This window comes from Seriola dumerili, unplaced genomic scaffold (assembly GCF_002260705.1).
Source record: "Seriola dumerili isolate Sdu_G_001 unplaced genomic scaffold, Sdu_1.0 BDQW01000017.1, whole genome shotgun sequence".
NCBI lineage: Eukaryota > Metazoa > Chordata > Actinopteri > Carangiformes > Carangidae > Seriola > Seriola dumerili.
Genome location: NW_019174272.1, coordinates 4,483,415 through 4,505,102, shown reverse-complemented (window position 1 = coordinate 4,505,102; position 21,688 = coordinate 4,483,415). Strand labels below are relative to the sequence as shown.

The window sequence follows — 21,688 nt, the reverse complement described above, 5'->3', positions numbered from 1 at the left end:
CTCAGTCCTCTGTTGAATTTTTAATTCAAGTGCAGGAGATAAAAGACAGTGTATGTTTTTGTTGTGTGCTTAAATGAACAAAGCTTCGTATGTACTGCCTCAAAGCTAACATTTTCCTATGTTAATTCACAGTAAGGGTAGCTTGTATTGGGGTGACACAGTGAAGATTTACAGATTCAAACTTTCGACAAACAACCACTGTAAATCGCTCCCATTAACTCTATACTTTAATGGTTCTACCGGCTTCTTATCCTTTAGGGTTGGTCTCTCCTCACCACACTAACCTCTGAACACACATCCAGAAGGCTGTCATTTTCGTTCTGCTCCACATCTGTCTTCTCTATTCAGAGTTGCGGTGTGGGCAGAGGGGATATGCCTTCTTCCTCTCTTCCCTTCCTGTCTCGTTGTCATCTACTGTTCAGACATGGGTCACGGTACCACCACTTTGCTTTGTCTCCCATCTCTGCTTCTCCCAAACCTCCCCATCACCTCCAGCAGCTCCACCTCCTCCTCCTCTCCCCCCAACTCGTGCACACAAGCCGGGCCATAAATTCTGGAAACGTGCTGGTGTTAAAAGCCTGTAAAACTGAGCGCCCTGTCCCTGCGGAGAGGACTCCCAGCTTATCCGCCACAGAAATGGGGCATTTAGTAAGGAATCCCATAAAGCACATTCCTCATAAAGTGGGACTGTTTGGTTATTTTTCCCTCTCCTTGGCCTCATTAAAGAGCTATTACTCGTTCAAGGTGCCCCATATTACTCCATCGAGGCAGTGTCAGTGTCTCACTGTATCATATCTGATAGCTCTCATTAACTGTCCAAGGGCGCCAAAGCACAGTGTGAGTTTTGTTGTTTGGTAACATCTGGACTGAACTTGGCTCAATTAATCATATCAACAGTCAGGTTTCTGAGTTCATACTCTCTCCTCATTGCATGAACCTTCACAAGCCATATGCAATTTGTTGCTTACATTTGCATCCTGTAGTTTGCAGTCGAGACAAAGTGGCCTTCCTGTTATCCAAACAGATATACTGCTGTTTCCCAACTCTGTTTCTATTTGACTGCAAGGAAATGGTAAACAGAACAGAGTCAAGGAAGGAATTAAGTATATATATTTTGTGTGTGTGTGTGTGTGTGTGTGTGTGTGTGTGTGTGTGTGTGTGTGTGTGTGTGTGTGTGTGTGTGTGTGTGTGTGTGTGTGTGTTTGCGTGCATATGTGTTTTACAAACTCTAGGCCTTCCTCTAGTGCTTTGACTGGGCGTCTATGCAGCCTATCTCAGTCTGAGCTGCAGGAAAAGCTTGAGGCTACCGGGCGGCACAGACTGATGCTCCATATAGTGAAATTGCCTTACATGTCGTCTGACATGTGCCATCTCTGTTTGTCTGTTTCAGCTGCCTTTCTGGGAGACATCGCTCTGGATGAGGAGGACCTGCTGTCGTTTAAAGTAGACAGAATAATAGATCTGGCTCAGAGAACTGTCCATACTGTCAATCACACAGATGCAGGTAATAACAACAGAAGACACTTCTTCAAACATTACAACTTTTGGTGAAAATTCATCATTTTGAGGAAGTGTTTTTGGATTGTCACTGTAGATAGAATTGCAACAAAACACCTGAAATTAACATAGTTCCCACATTTTGTCTCTCATTTTGGAAAAAAATATATTCAACAGTATTTTGTTCTCTATCATCCTCAACTGAGTCTCAGCAGCAGCACCTGTCTGACATCAGCTTTGTGTTTGAGCTCTCTTTAAATGTTTATATCCACAACTATCATGTTATCACTACACATTGCTACACCTGTATCTCCATGTTCAACAGTAATTGCTGGGCTTTGTCAGGGTAAATGTTGTTCTTAAAATGAAAGGCAGTATTTAAGCAACAGCTGGGAGTCAGCAGGAAGCGATAGGCTTCGCAATCCCATAAACTATAGGTGAGCATGACCCAACAAGTATGCGCATGTTGCTGTCTGTGCTTGAATGGTATCGGTTTGCTGTTTTCCACTTGAGTTAATGAGCATGTTAAGGAAAAGAAATGTTTTTGCGGGATTAAAAATACATTTAAACTGCTCTTAAAATATCCACCAGGCAAGAATAATTATCAGACTAAATGGTGACCTCTGAGGCAGAAAGTGAAGAGGAGACTGTCTGTACACACTCATCTCTCAATATTCATTTTTCCACTTGAGCAGGTTAGTCACAGCATATCTAATTGTTGTGCAGTAGAAAGGCTACTCTAGTGTCCAAAATGAAAAACACTTTTAATATAGTGGTATTACATAAGACCATTCTTTAAAAACACATTAAGCATGGGTGCAGCATTTATTCTCTAATGTTTTTCTCCCATGTATCTTCCTAAGGCTCCTAATTAGTAGTTGAGATAACGTTTACACATGGTTGTTTTCGCTGTATTAGGTAACAAATGTCTGATGTACATACAAGCCAATTAAATGTCCAAGAATATATAGTTATGAATCAACGCAGTAGAGTAAAATATTAATTTCTTTTTGTTCACCTTCCACTCCACTCTTTCTCAGTATATACAAATCATTCAACAGTATTGATTACTAAACAGGTCATCCGTATTTCAACTCACAATTTTCATTAATTCGATATCATGCCAAAGAATTCAGTTTGTGGATCCAAAACATTTGTCAACACCAGTTTAGTCTGTTATCTTATTTCCCTGTCTGTGAACCTTCATGCCCTACATATACCAAAGTGCAGGGACACTTTGTTAAATAAATAACACAATCCAAATAACAAGCGATTAAGCCTTTAAACCTAAAAAACCTTCCCTGTGTAACTATGAATGAAGATGGTAGATTTAATCATATTATTGTAATTAACACATCTTCCACAAGTTTTGTCTCCCCAGTACTCCTTATCAGTTAACTGAGCAGATTTGGCTGTTATCAGACTTTTCCTCAACACATGCACAAGTGTACGTGCTAATTGATCTCGCCAGGCTGCTAAGATTTACTCCTGCAGCCTGAAATTTACAGAACACATTGTTCCGGCAAAAAACTAAAAAACTGAAAAACTTGCTTCAAACTGTGGCATGCATGTTAATTAAATTTAGTTAGAAAAGATGAGGACTTGTAGTTGCACAGCTTTGAGTGTTATTATGGAGCAAGAGGCAGTGCACAGGATGTTTTGATACCAGATGTACTTGTTTTTGTCTCTACAGTGAGACTTGTAGTGTAAAGACCAATTTTATTGGGAGACCAATGCGTTGAGCCTTGTGGCCTGTACCAGGGTCATCCAGGTGATGTCTCAAAGTGAAGTTGTTGAGACACTGAAGTTTTGAACTCTTCAGACTTGGTAAATCAGTGTTTTTATGAATCCTGAATCAATGACACGCATCAATGTACCATGGGGATTCTGCTGAATTTCATTAAAGTCAAAAACCTTCATCCAAAAATGAGAAACTGAGTGAAATCAGCTGTTGGCAGCTTTATCTGGAGAGAAAACCTCCAGCGCTCTGATAGCAGTTTCCCAGTGCTCTAATAGCAAATCAGAGTTGCCCATCGCTCTCAATTTGATCAAATGAAAAAAGAAATAAAGGAACATATAAAGGTCTGACAGCACATTGTCTTTTTATACAAATTTGTAATTGTATGACTCTGTTAAAATCATGACGTCTTCCCAACACACTCATCAAATTCATACACTGCATAAATGTAAAGGTCTTTTTCAGCAAATCTCAGCCTGAGTCATCAGATTGCCAAAGTATTCTCTCCTGCAGTTGCTTCACTGATCTTCCTTACAAGGGATGGATTCACTTCTGCTTTTTTAACAAAGGATATATTTTTGTATGATGTTGTAACATATCATGTAATCAGATAAAGTGCCTTGCTAGGTCACCATATTTCCTTGTGAAAGGGGATTTTGCTGCATAAAACACACTAAAGCATCACTTTATTTCCGGATGCAATACAATCCATAATTAGATTGTCTAGAACTAAAATCTAAATGTTTGTTTGACATTTTAGCTTCATGAGAAGCTAGATTATAAATATTGTCCTGTTAACCTAATGCAGATCATCAGATGCTAATTAAAAGTAAAGTAATACTTTCTTTGGACACTCATTGCTGACTTTTGAGAGTTGAAGTTGGTGATACCAGGTTTTATCTATATTTGCCTCAATTTAATACACGCTTGTTCTGCAACATAATGAAGTACAGTAGAGTGACTGTGTTATATGTGGTTCACATATGGACGGTTCTTATTATAATCACCAGGGTTAGGTGGGAGCTTAGTCTCCATGGTTACTCTGCATTTATGTCTGTTTGAGTGACATTAATGTTGAAATTAATTTGAAGGAAGAAAGAATTCGGCTTCAATAAAATCCATTTGTGCAAAAAAGGAAGAACAATGCTGTTTGAACAATGCTGTTTGAACAAATGCGTCTTTGAGGAAGTAAATGTAATTTCTTAAATGAGAAATGATTATTAGAATTTCTGAATGGCATCAAACCTTGAATAATTTCCTCATTTGTCATCCGAGCAAGTATCCGGAGGTACGGCATATTTGCTCTTTGTGCATAAGTTGTAGAAACATTTGCTCTGTCAGACCCAGAAATGTAGTGAATTATTTATCTTGTTGTTTTTGTTGTCTTGATTGGAAATGCTCAGGATCAACCAATCAGAGTAGCCAAAATAGGCAAGGCTCACATCGCAGGAAAAGGGCTGCCACCTCCAGACCTGAACGCGTTTGGCCTGAAGGTGTTATCCCCTATGTCATCAGTGGTAACTTTAGTGGTAAGTAACAATGATTTACTGATCCTCCTTATAAGCAAAACAGTCACATGAAATGTAATGTAGCACAATCAGAAGTTTCACTTTATATCCTTTAAAGGGCACAAATTCTCAAAAATCTAAAACATTATTCCTGGATGAAGTTAAAATCCCAAGAATACAACATGTTGATGGTGTCTTGCTTCTGTTGAAATGTTGGTAAGGATAAAGTGCTGGGGCATCATCTTTGACTAATTTTTACTTTCTCAAAATAAATAATGATATAAAGAAATACACTACTAATACGTCATCTAGTCAAGTCACCTAGAAATGTGTGTATGATGGGACTCGTTCTGTTTTTTCATAAAATGCATTATAGTGCCATTGTCATATAATAAGATTAAGAAACCTTGTGAATATTATTATTCAAAATGTGTACATGATGGTTAACAAGGTCAAAAACGTCATTTTCTTCTGCTCATCTTTATTTCCAGTAACGCTCTATCCAACTGGAACATCTTCAAGCTGTTGCCAGCTGTCCACTTTTCTATTCATCTCTCCATTTCTATAAAATGCTGTGTGTTAGAGTGTGTTTTTGTTAGCTCCGCTGATCTTACCCTCTCTGTCATCCTATTCAGGCAGCCAGCGGGCTATATTCCGCCAAGCCATGCGGCACTGGGAGAAGCACACCTGTGTGACCTTTATTGAGAGGACGCAGGAGGAGAGCTATATTGTCTTCACCTACCGACCATGTGGGTGAGTCAGTGGGGTTTTTAGCTCCCACGTGAAGGAACTGAACAATGACCACCCTCTGATGATCTTTGTTATCTACAGCTAATTATTTAACGCCTTGATAGTTTTCCTTGCCTCCTTCTCAGCAGCCTTTCACCATTGTTCATCCTCTCTGTTCTCACAGTCTCTGTGTGAGTTGTTATTTCAGCCCCCTACCAGTCCTGTAAGAGATGGCCATTCAGTGGCCAGGAATGTTTCCTGTGCCTCATCACCACACTGCATCACTCACTGAGCACTTGTGTTGTACATGGTGTACAGAACTGCACCCAAGGGAGAGACTTTCTCAGCCCCTCCATAACTCTGTTTACCGCACTCCACTGAAGTTATGCTCAGTGTCCACTCAGCAATTCTCCTTAAACACAGGGGAAGTGCTGGTTGTGGCTCTTGTTGTTGCTAAGCGACTATTGACAACCTGTTTGAACGTGCAGGGCTCTTTTATTTGATGATGAAATATTTTTAAATTAAAACATTTGCTGCTGTTGGGAGCACAAACCAGTCCAACCTATTAATTTAGGATTCTGAGGAAAGGAGGTCAGAGATGTTAGGAGAGGTATTAGAGAGGCTCCCAGGGGACACACAAACTTAAAATGTTCCCAGTTCCCATGTTTTAACCTCACACAGATTTAGACCGCAAGCTGGAAGCATTATGTCATTACACACAATGTACCTCTCCCACTGATATGATCATTTAACACAAACAACTTAAGAGAAAGCGGAAGCAGCTCATGAAACACAACTTTTTCCAGCCAACTGTTGATAGCCATTTTTAGCCTGGTAACTGGCCTCTGGAGCAACAGGGATGACATTATCCACGCAGGCGGCAGCGGTTAGCAGTGGGAACGCTTGACTCTGCTGCATATTCAGCAGACCCCCATCTGTCCTGTGCAAAGTTCAAGGCGTGTCTCAGGAGAGCCTGGCTGGGCCGGCAGTAATTAGAGAGCGGCTGTCTGGCCCACAGGGCCGTGATGTGTGTGCCCGTCCTGCAGACTCCCACACTGAACCTTTCATGTCACGCTGAGATGGAGGGCTGCAGTCAGCCAGCTTCCACCACCACTCTCAGCATTTGCATTGGCAGATGGATGAATGAATGTCACTGCTGTAGGTGTGGATGACGGGTCGCCTTGTACACATCTCCTGTAGAAGAGACCAGAGGTTGTTGAGATAATGCCGTTCTTGTCATGACCTCCATTATATACATACAGAGCATGTTGAAATATAGGAGCTAGTACACTTTATAGAGCCAGAGACACATTCCCTTTTCTTCTCCCCTCGGAAACATGACTTTTTTTGGCCTCCCTCTCTAGTTTCCACTCGCTTGTTAGTAATTTTTTTTCATTTATAAAAACATAAGCCTAGTCACTATATTTTGGCTTTGGTGACACTGTTTTTCTGTGTTTCCGTGTCTGGTTGCTGATTCATAGGTGCTGTTCCTATGTGGGTCGCCGTGGAGGAGGCCCCCAGGCCATATCCATTGGGAAAAACTGTGACAAGTTTGGCATTGTGGTGCATGAGTTGGGTCATGTGATTGGCTTCTGGCATGAACACACGCGACCTGATCGAGACGAACATGTCAGCATTATCAGGGACAACATTCAACCAGGTAGGAGCACAGGACTCACAGCAATCCCTCAGCAATAATGTTGGAGAGACACAGCGGGAGAGAAAATAATAAAAGTCACATATTTGTACACACAGAGTGGGCTGGGCTAAGATTGTGAAAACACAAAAAACACTAGTAGGATATATACTCATCTTCATCTTCCTCCAGATTTCTGTGAAAAAGTCTTTTTATATCTATCAAACCACATATAAACTCAGTTAATCATGACAATCAGTCGGCAGAACAACTTAAAATTATTTTTTTTTGTTTTGACAGACTGTAACAGGCTGTAAAACATTGTAAGTTAAACCCATGGCAAACCAGCTGTGTCTGGCACTTATACTAGTGGTTCATTTGTATCTGTTGTGTCACTGTTTGATACATTTTTCAGACAGAGTAGATCTGCTGTATTCACCTTTGACATACATACAATAGGGTTCACAGTCTGACTTGGCTTCATATTTCCCCTTCCCCTTTTCCTTTCACAGGACAGGAGTATAACTTCTTGAAGATGGAGCCAGGGGAGGTGGACTCTTTAGGAGAAGTCTATGACTTTGACAGTATCATGCACTATGCCAGGAATACATTCTCCAGGTAAGAGCCAAACCAAGTTGCACTGCATACGCTCGAGACATGAAGACTAGCTATAGATCAAGTCAGGCCAGAGTGTTTTCCACCCTGATGCAACCTTTTAATCCGTCATCTTTTTTCCACTTCTGTTCAGAGTGTTTTATGACTGTATAGATCTGTGATGCACCAGGTCTGTTCATATGGGCTGCTGCCGCTGCTGAGTCATGTCTCTTGATTCCCAAAGCTTGGGAAGAAGAAAGAATGAAACACTCCATTTTCCCTTGTAACACATCACTAGAAAACTAACATGCAGCCTGAGGACATCAGGTTTTGAAAAGCCTCACTGTCACTTGAATGTCTGTCTTGGATCTGAATTGTTTTCTTACTAAAGAAACTGGTTTCTTGAGAGAAGGTGGGTCTTTAGTGGATCTTTATAAAGAAGCTAATACAAAAGCTTCTATTTGGAAATGAGGACTCTCTTCCTCTTGTCTAAGTTTCTTTTGGCTTGACTTAAAAAAAAGTTTCACATTCAATTGGGCGTGGGGCTTCTGGGAGACTGGATGAGTACTAATGTAAATTATGTCATTTTTAAGATTAAATTGCTGTATTGGGGCCACTGAGGATCAAAAATGATACACTTGGCTTATGAAGTAACTTGTAGGAAGAAATCTGACGTGTTTAGTTCCAGTCAGCCTCTCCCTTTAGGACCAAGAGTGGGTCAAGTCTAGTCTATTTCATGTTTAGCTGAGTTGTTGCTTAATACTGTAGGTTTTGCTCGTTCTGGCATCCAAAACATTATCCTCTACACTTTACAGTGTTTTGAGCAGCGTTTTAAAATTATTATGAACGTAAAATAGATTCACATTTTATAGATTTTATCTTTAACGTGAAAGCCAAGTCTTTGTAGCCATAGTGAAAGTGTTTGTCTGCGATATGCCAGTTCCTTCCCACAGCCTGTTCAAATTAAGGCTCCTCTCCTCGATTCCTGCTGCTTTTGCAGCAGCAGCCCCAGTAAAGCAGCATCGGTCCTGGAGCTGAGCTGGTCCAGCAACAGTAGTCCTGCTTCATCACAACAAAAATTCTGTGCGCCACTTTCAAGGCTATGTGAAGCGTCTTGTAAAAGTTGTGAACCACCTCATTATGCTCCTAAAGGCTCTTTGAAGAGGCTTTAACGATTAGTAGCGTGATATTCACCCTAGGCTACCGCATTGACTTGTAGATTCATTTCCGAGGTGTATGCTGCAAAGAATTTTAGTACCTTCATAGCACACAGGTGTTATCATAGAAGCCTTTCTACTAAATTTCTTTTGCACTCCAAGCATAATTTAGGTCAAGCCTTAATAATCACCTACACATGCTTAAAAATGGAGTAGTGGAAATTTTATCGTCTCAATTAATGTACCCCTTACACATGAAGGTAAAGTTTTGCCTAATTGCTAATGCTCCCCAGCCACAGTAAAAAGAATCACATTATTTTAGATATGTTTATCATAGATTTTGGACAGTACACAAATAATAAATAGGCATAAATAGATAAACCTTGGAGGCCCAGCTGAAACCATATTTGGTATTGAATTTGTAGGAGACTGGAAACATGTTGCACAGATAAACTTCTGTTTGTAATAGCAGAACTGCATATGTGTCATACTGAAAATGACGCTAAAATCTGTCGCTTGTTGACCTCATTTGTTTCTCCCTGTTGTATGCAACAGGAAGCCCTCCCAGATGTTGTGCTGACATTCAGCACTGCACAGGAGTATTGTAGCACGGTGTAACAACCGTACTAGAAATAGCCCTATGAAAAACACTGATCTTACTCTAGTCATTTTATGCTGTGGTTAATTTGAAGTGTTATTTATCAGCTGGGTAAAGCTGGCAAAGCCAAAATAGGTCTCTTGGGAGAAGTTGACTCAGATTCAGCGCCTGAGTCATCATTGCAATTACAAAAGCATCACTACACTCATTGCAAAGTGGCTTGTTCACAACCTGTCCATGTACATTATATTATTTTGTAAAGTGCCTCAACGGGGCTTTACATTAAGTCATGTAAATGTTATGGTTACCTGCTATTGTCGTGTGCAGGATATGACTTCAGTTTTGTGTATCAAAACTTAAGGTTTGACCCTTGCCTCTATTGCATAGATAAACAATAAGGAGGAACCTTTAAGACAGCTGCAGGAGCAGTCTCTTGAAATATGCAGTGTTATACCTACAGCAGGAATAGTTTTGACAGCCCTCAGTAAGTCAGAGTGGATGTAATGTGATCTCTGGGCACGCGTAAGTCAAAGCAAAAAAAGAAAAAAAGAAAAAGTGAGCCCAGACTATGATCATTACTACCTCAATCTGATATGAGAACCAGCTGTCGGCTGTCTTTTTGTTCTTGCTTGGCCCTCTGTGTCAGTTGTATATGGATTTTTTTTTTCCTACCACCAGCTCTCCCATACGCTGTTACTCTCTCAGTGTATGGGCCTCTTCACAAATCAACTGCCATGCGGCAAACAGATTCTGGGAAGCAGAGAGGGAATCTTTGTCTAAATGGAGGCAGTGGCTGGGTGTAGGCCAATGTACAGAAATGCCTGTCTGGCTGCATCCAAACTTTAGGTCAAGAATGCACTGCGAACAAAATGGAGCTGAAATAGAGCACTTTTGTTTGTAGGATTAGATTTTGTTTTATTTTCGTGTTAAACACTGTATAGGACAACAGGAACACGAGGGAACAGAGAGGCATAAAGTAACATATGGTATGAAATATAACATCATACTCCAAAACTTCTTTTACTTTATACAAACAACAACCTTTCATTTCGGGTTTACAGGATCACCTTGGTGACCTGAATAAAGTCCACTGCGACTGATGAATTTTTGTTTGCTTTTTTTTTTTTTTTTTTTTAAGTTTTGGATGAATGGGTTTATCTTGTTGGGATTCTAGTCAACTCAGCACGTAAACACAGGATCTCCATTTAGCTGTTATCATTCTGAGGTCTTGATTTGGATTTGGTATGCAGTACAGATTGCTGCACAATAGAACAGCCCAGCCCCAAAGTATGTTTATGTCGGGTAATCCGCCCCGCTCTGTTTACGCTCCGACTCTGTTGCTGTCCTAATTCGTGGAACTGTGTTGATCTATAAGACTGTTTAGATGTGAGAGAGAACTCGCTGCCACTGCAGGGGAATGTTTCACAGATTTGTATTAGTAGACAAGGGGCTCCTGTTAGCTTTCCACAAGTCATTCCAAGCACTGTTTCTTGAGCGCTGATTGGCTGATTTACCTGTGCCAGTGTCTCTCTGTGTTACCCCATTATTAGTGTGTTTGCTCGGTGTTTTACAGTAAATCACCGTGGGAAGCCAGGGCCTTTGCTGCGGGTGTTGTTCGGAAGATTTCATGGCTTGTCTTGATGTTTTGCTGTGTCTCCTGGGGACAAGCAGGGCTGATCCCCGTGCTTTTTGTCTGGGGTGTGTTATCCGACCCACAACTCAGCTTGCCCCCTCCTTTGCTCCAGAGATATTTTTCAAGACTGGTGCATGGAGTAGTGCCAACTCAAATAGAGACCTGCCAGTGTGCCCTTTGTCTGGTCTGACACCGACTGGAGTGGCGTTTTTCACGGACAGCCAGCATACGGGCTCCTGGAAGCTCAGAGACAGACAGGCAGGCAGAGTCTAAACTGTTAGCTCAGTTTGCTCTGTTTGCACATGCCTGGCGTTGATAGGCATGTCACCATGGGAACAGCGAGGGAGCCAGGCCATTGCTCGCCAATACTTAGAAAAATGGAGATGATAAACTAGCAAAGTGTCAAGTGAGACAGCAGTGTGAAAAGAGTTGTTCTCGACTAACTGTTGTGTTCTGCCATTTTTAAAAAAAAAAAAAAGCTATGTAGATGCTTTACCTGATTGTTTTTTAGTCTTTGGACTTTGAAGCCAAACAAGAAATGTGGCTGTTGTTCACGTTCCTACCTTCACAGCTCATGCAATTTATTTTGAACGCTCTGTGACTCTGCAGAAGGTCTTAGGTTTTTAGTTTGGGTCCATCTGTAGGGCAGACGCGTGCAAAGAATGATTTCAGTGTTAACCTCAGAAACAAACCGTGTGACCCCGACCTGAAACTGACTGCAACTGTCCATCTGTTGCATTTTAGCCACAGAAGAGTAGATTTAAAAGAATCAAAGAGTAAAAATTAATGACTTTTTAAACAACATGATCCAAAAAAATCACTACCTTCAAAACCTTCACATACACACGCTGCTCTGTCGGTAGATGTTGTGTGGAGGAAATGGCAAACGAAATACCAGGGATAGAGAAAGAAAACACTTGAGTGAGAATTAAGACTGTGCATTTTTAAAATAACATCACAGCTTTTATGTACCCTATTAAAAAGAGATGGATTGGTGGAGTGTTACAGTGTGTCAACCACTTTCTAAATGGTTACATATTAAAAGAGTGTTTATTCAGAGATTAGAGGTTTGTGAGAAAGGTGGTCTTAATGATCCATTGTGTGTAAGAGTACAAGCTGTTGGGTATTTATCTTAAATGATAATACTCTTGTGTCTACATGGGTGTGCATGCTGATGCGCAGGTCAACAGCAGGTAGAAGGCTTCATGCTGTCTGATTTAACTGATGCCACGTCATTACAAGCACTCTTGTAGTTGGAAGAAATATTGACTTCATTTATTAGATGTGGGTTTTACAGGAGTCTCGTGTATGTTATTCAGATGTACATTAGTGTTTTATGTTGTTTTTCTGAATTGCTATGTCTACATCTTTTTAAACGCTAATCCAAACTTAATATGAGCCTCCCATGCCCCTCTTGCCTGGCAGTTGGATTTTCTGTATTTTTATTTTTTTATTTTTTTATAAAACCACATTTTGTTTGGCTTAGTCAAGACTGGCAGTACTCATTTTCATCATGGTATTGAGAAGTCTCAATCCGTCAGAAACAATTAATAATAATGTTGACAGTGATTGAATTGCTTGGATGGTAAGTCACTAAATCCTTGAGCAAACATGTTTTGTGGGGTGCATGCATGTTGGACTAGTTTGCAAGACTCTGTGCATCTGGGTTTCAAGCAACATTAACATCAGTCTCTCTGACTGAATTACAGAGGCATCTTCCTGGACACCATCCTTCCACGCTACGATGTGAACGGAGTGCGACCACCCATTGGCCAGAGAACCAGACTGAGCAAAGGGGATATCGCACAGGCACGCAAACTCTACAAATGCTCCAGTAAGTCCAAATGACAGATCCTGTCTGCTATGGGTTTTTCCTGTCTATTTTTGCATGTGTGCGCAACATAGCCCTGAGAGAGAGGCTGCAGCTCCTCCTGCCTTCCCCAGATGCAGCTCACACTGTGTAGAAACAGCCAAACATCTACTATTGATGTGGTGTGGTTCCTTGGCTACAGCGTCCAAGAGTCCCAAGCTGGGTGGAGTGTAAACACTACCCAGGGACAGGAAGTTTGTCATCACTCTTTCCCAGATAGAAGCAAAAGAACAGCTGGTTTAGAGAGGACAATGACTAAAATGATTGTTGGGAATCAACGCACACATCACATCATGTACAGTGTTAACTGTGCAGCTATACACTAAGGAGAGTTATGTAAGCCTGGCACTTTTCCGAACCACTCACTTTGTTTATGCTTCCAGAGAGGAGAAAGGATTTCATGCTGTTGAATTAAACAGAATTTATAACATTAACAGATGTACATCGAGAGCAGCCTTCTGCTGAATAGATTTGATGTCAGACAGTTAATTGTAGGTCAGGCCAGGATAGCTGAGCTGTCAGCCTCGCATTTAAGCTCAATGAATAAACATGGAGATGGGGCACCAGAGATGGACCAGCCGGTGCGGTTTTAGAGTAGAGCTGGAAGTTTTAACCTTAAATGGATCTATATGTGTCTGTGAAAGCGTTCTGTCTCACTCTTCACGGCAGTCTCTGTCTCGTGCGGAAGACTGGATGATGTGGCGCACATTGTGGGGGATGAGGTAGTGAGTCTCTCCACGTGTTCTTGGAAAAAGAAATCCTTAAAGAGCCACGGATCTTCCATTCATGCAACATTCCTGGGAGTGTTTGTCACCCCCGGTGTGTGCCTGAGTGCTTGTTAATGGTTTAGTATTGGCAGACCTTTGCCAAGCATTATTACACACAACTCGTAGCTCAGGGCTCCTCGTTTTATTGCTTACACACAGTCCTCGAGGGAAGCAATAAACGCAAACAGTTGGGGGAGATGTTTTCCTTACTCCTGCTAAATGCAGCCCAAGGTAAAGATAACACAGAGGTAATAATGAATGCATACACAGTTCCCAAGATGGATCTCTATCTTTTCCTCTCTGTCTTAATTAAACACATCTCTCCCCCACTTGGCAGGAGCCTCCCTCAGTTGTTCCATGAGGCTGTATATTGTATTTGGAATCAGTCTTCACACACTTGCACACTTAGTTTTGCCAGTCAAACTAAGGGTGGTTCTTCACTGGCAACACGTACATAATGCATCACATCCTCCAGAGGGCTGGTTTATTTATAGTGGTCCAGGTTTATTTTCAGAGGATGCTCAGAGAAAGTGTCTCACACTCTCTATTCCTTTGTGTGATCATCATCTGGAGTAGGTGGGGGAGGGGAGGGGTGAGGCGTGGGGTTGTGGGTGAATATTATCAGCAGATGTGCCTTTGAACATAAAACAGCTGCCCTTTACTTCACATTCAGTGTTATAAGTCCAGCATCAAGCATTTGTCTCTGCAGCAAGACCTCAGGGATTTTACTTCAGAGCTGATGTGTATATATAGCTTGAATTAGTGGTTTAGTTGTTTTCAGGCAGAGACTAATTGGTGGTACATCGTGCTCACGGCTCACATCTTACATGCCGGTCTGTGTGTGTTTGTTTCTGTTCACAGGATGTGGGGACAGTCTGCAGGACAGCAGCGGGAACTTCTCCTCTCCTGGCTTCCCCAATGGATACTCAGCCTACATGCACTGCATCTGGAGAATATCAGTCACGCCAGGGGAAAAGGTATAAGCATATGGAAAGTGCCAGATCAGTTTTGAGACAACCCAAAACAAGCACCACTGACTGCATATACCAATGCAGCTCTGGTGACTCTGGCCCTGTTCAGACCTGGCATTAACATGCATCTTCAGTGATCCGATCAGAAGTGGTCAGTTAACACTTGGAATTTGAATGTGTCTCCAAATGCCTCTCCGATTGACCACTTGTGATCAGATCTCACTTTCCTGTTCTATATGCCAATAAACTTGCATGCGTTGTTGTTTTTAGTCAATCCGACTATGACAGACAGGTCTGTTGTCAATGTGTTTCTGAGAGAGAGAGAGAGGGAGAGAGAGAGAGAGAGAGAGAGAGAGAGGCAATGAGGGGTTGAGCATATCAATGCACTGCGCACAGCTCTACAATAAAATGAGGTTTTAGCCATTTGAAATATATTTTCAGTTCATTGTGAAACTGTGGCAGGACTAATTACACTGTGGCAGAGAACGTCAGTTGAGTAGGCAGTCCTTCAGTGTGGCCCAGGACACATTTGAGTTCACACTGCTAAAAGAATGTGGCCACATGTGGCCCAGACCACCTCCAAATGTGGCCTGAGTGATCTCATCTCAAATGCGTCCTCAATGCATCTTGGATGCGTTCACACTTGAACTTCAACCAAGACAGAAGTCAGTGCCAGGCCTGAGCGCGGCCTCTCTTACTTCTTATTTGTCTGAGCGTTAGTAGCATGTGACCTTTGACCCATATTGTGTCAATAATCACTCTTTCTTGGTTTTTAAGATCATTCTGAACTTCACCTCCATGGACCTGTACAGAAGTCACTTGTGTTGGTATGACCATGTGGAGATCCGAGATGGATACTGGAGGAAGGCACCACTCAAAGGTAAGTTTTAACTGAACAGCACTTTCCTAGCGCCACAATGACTGTATTAATTTCATTATTGATTATTTTCTCAATTAATTCACCTTAAATATCTTGTTTTTTCCAGCCAATGGTCCAGAATTGCTGTCACGAATGAAAAAGAAAACCAGTCTGATTTATTGTTGAATTTGTTTCTGGGCTATTGAGACAAGAATTTACAGTAGTCCTTTAGTGTCAGCTAATCAAACCCAGGACATACAGTATATGAATTTACCAAAGGTTAAATGCTAAAATAAAGATGCCAATTGTAAGTTTAGCTCTTTTTAATGGTTTCTCTCACTTCTCTCACTCGCTTATCATCATCGTGTAATTGATCAAATCTTGGTCTGTGTGTGTGTGTGTCTCCACCTGTGACCCAGGTCGCTTCTGTGGTGATAAGCTGCCTGAGCCAATCATCTCTACCGACAGCCGTCTGTGGATTGAGTTCCGCAGCAGCAGTAACTGGGTGGGAAAAGGTTTCTCCGCTGTTTATGAGGGTAAGCACCTATTCCACGACCTCGCTGTACTCCATTCCAGCACTGAACGCATGGCCAGTCACACATCTAACAATGTGCCTAGGAGCTGCATTAATATCCACAGTTTTTGGCTCCACTACTGCTGATGTGTCAGGCACTTTACACTGCATTAATCAGATTTTGGCCAGTCTTCACATTCAGCTCCATTGTTTCCAGACCATGCAAAAGGATGATGTGTGTTTGTGTGTGTGGGAGCTGGAGGTGGAGGCATTTCAGCTAATCCACATTGCGTAAATCAGAACAGTGAGATTTCTTTTTTTTTCAGAGGCATGTGCTCATGATATTGCTATCGAGGGAGCTCAGTATTGTTTTTTATTGTCATATGCAGCCATCTGTGGCGGGGAGGTGAAGAAGGACAATGGCCAGATCCAGTCCCCCAACTACCCTGATGACTACAGGCCCAACAAAGTGTGTGTGTGGAAGATTTCTGTAGCTCAGGGCTATCATGTTGGCCTTACCTTCCAGTCTTTTGAGGTAAGACCCCAGTCCTTTGCAATTTATTAAATCAAATCATGTTTTTTGTTAACCTCAAACCGTCTACCCTTCTTCAGATTGAGAGACATGACAGTTGTGCCTACGACTACTTGGAAGTGCGTGATGGGAACTCTGAGAACAGCCCTCTGCTGGGCCGCTTCTGTGGCTACGACAAGCCAGATGACATCAAAACCAGCTCCAACCACCTGTGGATGAAATTTGTTTCAGATGGCTCCGTCAACAAGGCCGGCTTCGCTGCCAACTTCTTCAAAGGTGAGGGGTTAAGGGTTGTAAACTCTTCGGAGAGAATTTTCCAGCAATTGCTCTGTCTGTCATGATGTTTGAAGTATTCCAGCAGTTTATTCCAGATATTTTTGTTCCACTTGCACTTTTGGATTGTTTGCGACCCTCTTCGCTTGCCTGCGCTGTTGTTTTGGAGGGTTTCCCTTGTAAGCCGTCAAGCCAGGGGGCCGTCTAACAGGGTCCCAACATATCTTTGTGTTTTCAGAGATGGATGAGTGCTCCAAGCCGGACAACGGTCGCTGTGAGCAACGCTGTGTCAACACACTAGGCAGCTACAAGTGTGCCTGTGACCCAGGCTACGAGCTGGCTGCTGACAAGCGCAGCTGTGAGGGTAAGTACAGGGAGAAAAGTTACCAGCCCTGCTCACCATGTAATTTACATGCTAAAGCCCTTAACACAGTTAGCCACCTAAATACAATAAGTACAGTCATTCCTAAAAGCCAGAAAGGATACCGTGATGCTTGTGCTGAAAGATTTGAGTCAAAACAATGTAAGTATTTTTATCTCAAATTACATGTTGTTGTTGTTTAAGATCCAACTACTAGCTGTACAATATCTGGTTCACCACGTAACCACTGTTCGCCCCTAGAGGACGTCCACTATCACTACAGCTTCGCAATGTGTACCAATATTCAGCTTATGCAGTAGATCTTTTTGCTGTTGTAGAAAATGTAGAGCTGTAAAAGTGAAAGACAAGCAGGTTAAATTGAAATAATGCAAGCTCAGATAAGATTTGAAGAGAACGGCTGGTAATCGCAACAAATTTAATGGCATAGGCACTCACATAAACAATCCCATTGGTACATAAACGGTATGACAGAGAGCCTATGCATCTTTGCAATATTCTCACACCGACATTGCAATCAGCTCTTATACAAGATATATATACTGTCAAGAAAGTAAAAATATGGCACATTAAAACAACAAAGAAGGTTGTGTTTTTTTTTAACTGCATTTACTTTACTGTGAAAAAATAAAATGGGTCACAAACCAGTACCTTACTATGTAACTATTATAACATCCACATCTAATAACTTAACAATCTTTTCTAACTGCAGTGATCAACACTGCACATTCATTTTAGCTAAGATTAGTCAGGTGCGGGAACGGGTACCACCAGTTGTTCTAACATGTTGTGTGTTGCGTAACTGATACAAAGCATGCCTTAGTCCTCTTAGGCAGGTTGGGCAGTAATCAGGCTTATTCAGGACACAGAAAGGGTATTTCGGAGAGCTTTCATTTTAACTGTATGGTTTGTAATATAACATTTGGATCCTGTTGAAACCTGGTGATATAATTTATTTTCTGTCAGCACATTTGCATCTGTATTAAGCTAACTATTTGTCCTTGTCACCTCCCATATTGTGTTTTCTGTACAGCTGCCTGTGGAGGCTTCATCACCAAGCTGAATGGGTCAATCACCAGTCCGGGTTGGCCTAGAGAGTACCCTCCAAACAAGAACTGCATCTGGCAGCTGGTTGCCCCCACGCAGTACCGCATCACTCTGCTCTTTGACGTCTTTGAGACTGAGGGCAATGACGTGAGCACTGGGGTTATTATGAATCGGCACGGGGTGGGTTTGTTCTGTGTTCTCTCTCTCTCTGTCACTGCCCCACATCTTTCCACTTTCATAGCAAATAAAGTCCTCCTCCCCTTTATGTCTCATAATTAAAACCAAATAAAATGTCAGCCAGCCTCTTCACATGCTCTGCTTCTCTGCCCAGGTTTGTAAGTATGACTACGTGGAGGTGCGCAGCGGGCTTTCGGCAGATTCAAGGCTACACGGGAAGTTCTGTGGGGCAGAGAAACCCGAAGCTATTACCTCTCAGTACAACAACATGCGAATTGAATTCAAATCAGACAATACAGTGTCCAAAAAGGGCTTTAAAGCACAGTTCTTCTCAGGTGAGTCCTCTGGTAGAGTTCAATCGGAATATCTCAAGTATTTCCATTCTGTCACTCAGGGCTGAAATCTATGAGCCTTCAAAGGGAACAGTCACCAAGGTTGTGTCCTCTGTGCTTCCTCAGACAAAGACGAGTGCTCTAAGGAGAACGGTGGCTGTCAACATGAGTGTGTTAACACCTTTGGGAGCTACAGCTGTCAGTGCAGGAGTGGCTTTGTGCTGCATGAGAACAAACACGACTGTAAAGAAGGTATTTCACTTCAAATGTTTGTCTCTTTGATACGGTGTCACAATTATCTGTGTTCTTGACTTATCTTTTGTGATCAGAGCAGCCATTTGGGCTGATGTGTGCACGCTGTCTTGTGTCAAAAACAGTTCCAAGTGCAGTCCAAGCGCTCGCCTCTTCGGTTTTAGGATGATACAGAGTTCAATCAGTGATGTCTTTTTGCAGCTGGCTGTGATCACACTGTGAATAGTGTGAGTGGTATCATCACCAGCCCCAATTGGCCGGATAAATACCCCAGCAAGAAGGCATGCACCTGGGCACTCACCACCACTCCAGGCCACCGCATTAAAATTGTATGTGCCACTTCTTCCTGCCCTGTGTATAATTTCACGTGTCAGTCATGTATTTATTTGCGTGTAGCTCATTTGTGTAATTGAATTGTTAAATCTATTAAGGCCATCTGTGTTTACTGTGCTGATGTCAGAAACTGTTATGGGTCTCTAACAATGATGTGCAACTCCCCCTTCTGTTAGTATTTGCATTTTTGTAACATACAGTAGATTATTTTAAAGAAAATCAGTACCAACTTATAATATCAAAACATGTCTCTGTTTCTAAACTAAAAATTGGAGAATATCATTTAGTCAGATATTTCCTGTTAAATTCTAGTGTGCCTGTTCACTGAGAGAATCCTGAAAGAAACCAATGTCTTTTTATTTTAAAAAGAAGCCTAAAACGGTTGAGTCCATACATTTCTATTGATCTCTAGTAAAAAAAAAAAAACATTACTCAGTCAACATTTTGTTTTGTCACAGGCCTTCAATGAGCTTGATGTGGAGGCCCATTTGGAGTGTACATATGACCACATTGAGATTTACGATGGGCGTGATGGAAAAGCGCCAAGTCTGGGTCGCTTCTGTGGCACCAAGAAGCCCCAGCCCATCATGTCTAGTGGCAACAAGCTGTTCATTCGCTTTTTCTCTGATAATTCTGTGCAGAAGAAAGGTTTTGAAGCTTCCCACACTGCAGGTAAGAACGGATGTTGTTGTAACAGTACTCGGTTTCTGTTCCTTCTGAATAAAAAGCACAATAGTACCTAAAAGGGATGTCAGTAAAATCCCTAAAGCTTCATGTTTTTGGGGGATCGAGTTCATTTGCGGTCAATTAATCACATGTTAAACTTTGCATGTTAAACCACCCTGTCTGAGAATGATTATGACTCATATATAACTAGAGTGTATTACAGAATGCTTTGTATCTGGATGACGATGTAAACCACAAATGAGCCACAGACCAACAAGTACAGCAGCTGGTCTTATTTCTTATCTACTCTGCCCTCTGTCTACAAAAAAAAAACCCACCTCGGCCCAACTTTTCTGTCCACAGAATGTGGAGGTCATCTTAAGGCTGAAGTCAAAACCAAGGACCTGTTCTCCCATGCCCAGTTTGGGGACAATAACTACCCCGGAGCCTCTGACTGTGAATGGGTGATCTCAGCAGAGAAAGGCTACGGCGTGGAGCTCATCTTCCAGACCTTTGAGATTGAGGAGGAGGCAGACTGTGGCTATGACTACATGGAGCTCTTTGATGGAGATGACACCAAGTCTCCACGGCTGGGACGTTACTGTGGCTCAGGGGTGAGAATATTTTTAGAGAAACCACTATTTTCTTTGACAACTGCAACTGGCTTGTCACAGCACTTTTTCATTTTTACAGTATAACAGCAGGAGTGTTGAGACAATAGTTTTGGAATTAGTGCTGCTGTTGAGCAACCCTTGCCAGCAGTTTGTAATAGGGTGACTTTGTGAACTGCCCTGCAGCGTTTGATTCCGGTCCATACTCACACTCTAATCACTTTGTTAAAGTTGACGTGTTTGGGAGTGTTGCTGTGGAGGCAGCTGTAGGTCGACACAAGCCGTCACTCCCTAGACTGTCAGAATCTCTGGCATTGGGTTGTAACTCCAAATTAATCAGCCAATGCTGAGGCTGCAGCCGAAGTCTGGAACAATGAGAGCAGCAGGGAATAGAAACACAAGTTTCCTCAGGTCAGAGAACAGCTTGATTTCATTTGCACACTTCAGTAATAAGCTCTGGCCTTTTACTCACGCTTGTTCCAATGAATCATTCGCTGGAGGGGACATAACACCCTGGGAACCCCGGGGAACGGCTTCTCAATCAAGTTTCCTTTTATAAAACAGGTCGAAATAAACTGACACAATTCAGCCTAAAGTAGGGTGAAAACTCATTATAGTGCGGGGAGACTTAATTTTAGCCCAAGGGCTTTTCTCAGTCAAATAGTAGACTACGTATTGCTGGGTCTACAATAAAATTTGCAGGCCACTTTCTCCTTGTGTTTTAAATCCCTTTGCCATTAAACCAAGACTTATGTGCTATAGTGGATATATTATTCATGTTATGAATGGCAGCTTTAATCAACAGTCTGATGTTTCTACACTTGGTTGCACAAGCTTTGGCTGCTTTGACGTTGCAGCACTTGTCTTTCTCGTAGCCACAGGGCAGCTGCCAGAGCACCTCAACCAACTAATTATTTTTCAGTATGATGTTCTGAATTAATATTCATGTGACACCACTATTCTGACAAACAGCCAGGTCAAGTGTTGCATATTTTCTGTGCTCACATAATACAGT

At 42.0% G+C, this 21,688-nt stretch overlaps 1 protein-coding gene across 1 annotated transcript in view; it reads left to right on the top strand.

The window, feature by feature from the left end:
* LOC111227713 (bone morphogenetic protein 1-like) overlaps positions 1-21,688 on the top strand; it is a 30,615-nt gene that overhangs the window by 7,047 nt on the left and 1,880 nt on the right. The window contains exons 2-19 of the mRNA XM_022753377.1: positions 1,391-1,504; positions 4,639-4,764; positions 5,379-5,496; positions 6,954-7,132; positions 7,621-7,726; positions 12,800-12,924; positions 14,589-14,704; positions 15,476-15,578; positions 15,977-16,093; positions 16,461-16,606; positions 16,684-16,879; positions 17,115-17,240; positions 18,289-18,449; positions 18,634-18,814; positions 18,938-19,063; positions 19,265-19,392; positions 19,855-20,068; positions 20,426-20,676. Coding sequence (XP_022609098.1) covers positions 1,391-1,504; positions 4,639-4,764; positions 5,379-5,496; positions 6,954-7,132; positions 7,621-7,726; positions 12,800-12,924; positions 14,589-14,704; positions 15,476-15,578; positions 15,977-16,093; positions 16,461-16,606; positions 16,684-16,879; positions 17,115-17,240; positions 18,289-18,449; positions 18,634-18,814; positions 18,938-19,063; positions 19,265-19,392; positions 19,855-20,068; positions 20,426-20,676 — 2,633 coding nt within the window. The remainder of the gene's footprint in view (positions 1-1,390; positions 1,505-4,638; positions 4,765-5,378; positions 5,497-6,953; positions 7,133-7,620; positions 7,727-12,799; positions 12,925-14,588; positions 14,705-15,475; positions 15,579-15,976; positions 16,094-16,460; positions 16,607-16,683; positions 16,880-17,114; positions 17,241-18,288; positions 18,450-18,633; positions 18,815-18,937; positions 19,064-19,264; positions 19,393-19,854; positions 20,069-20,425; positions 20,677-21,688) is intronic.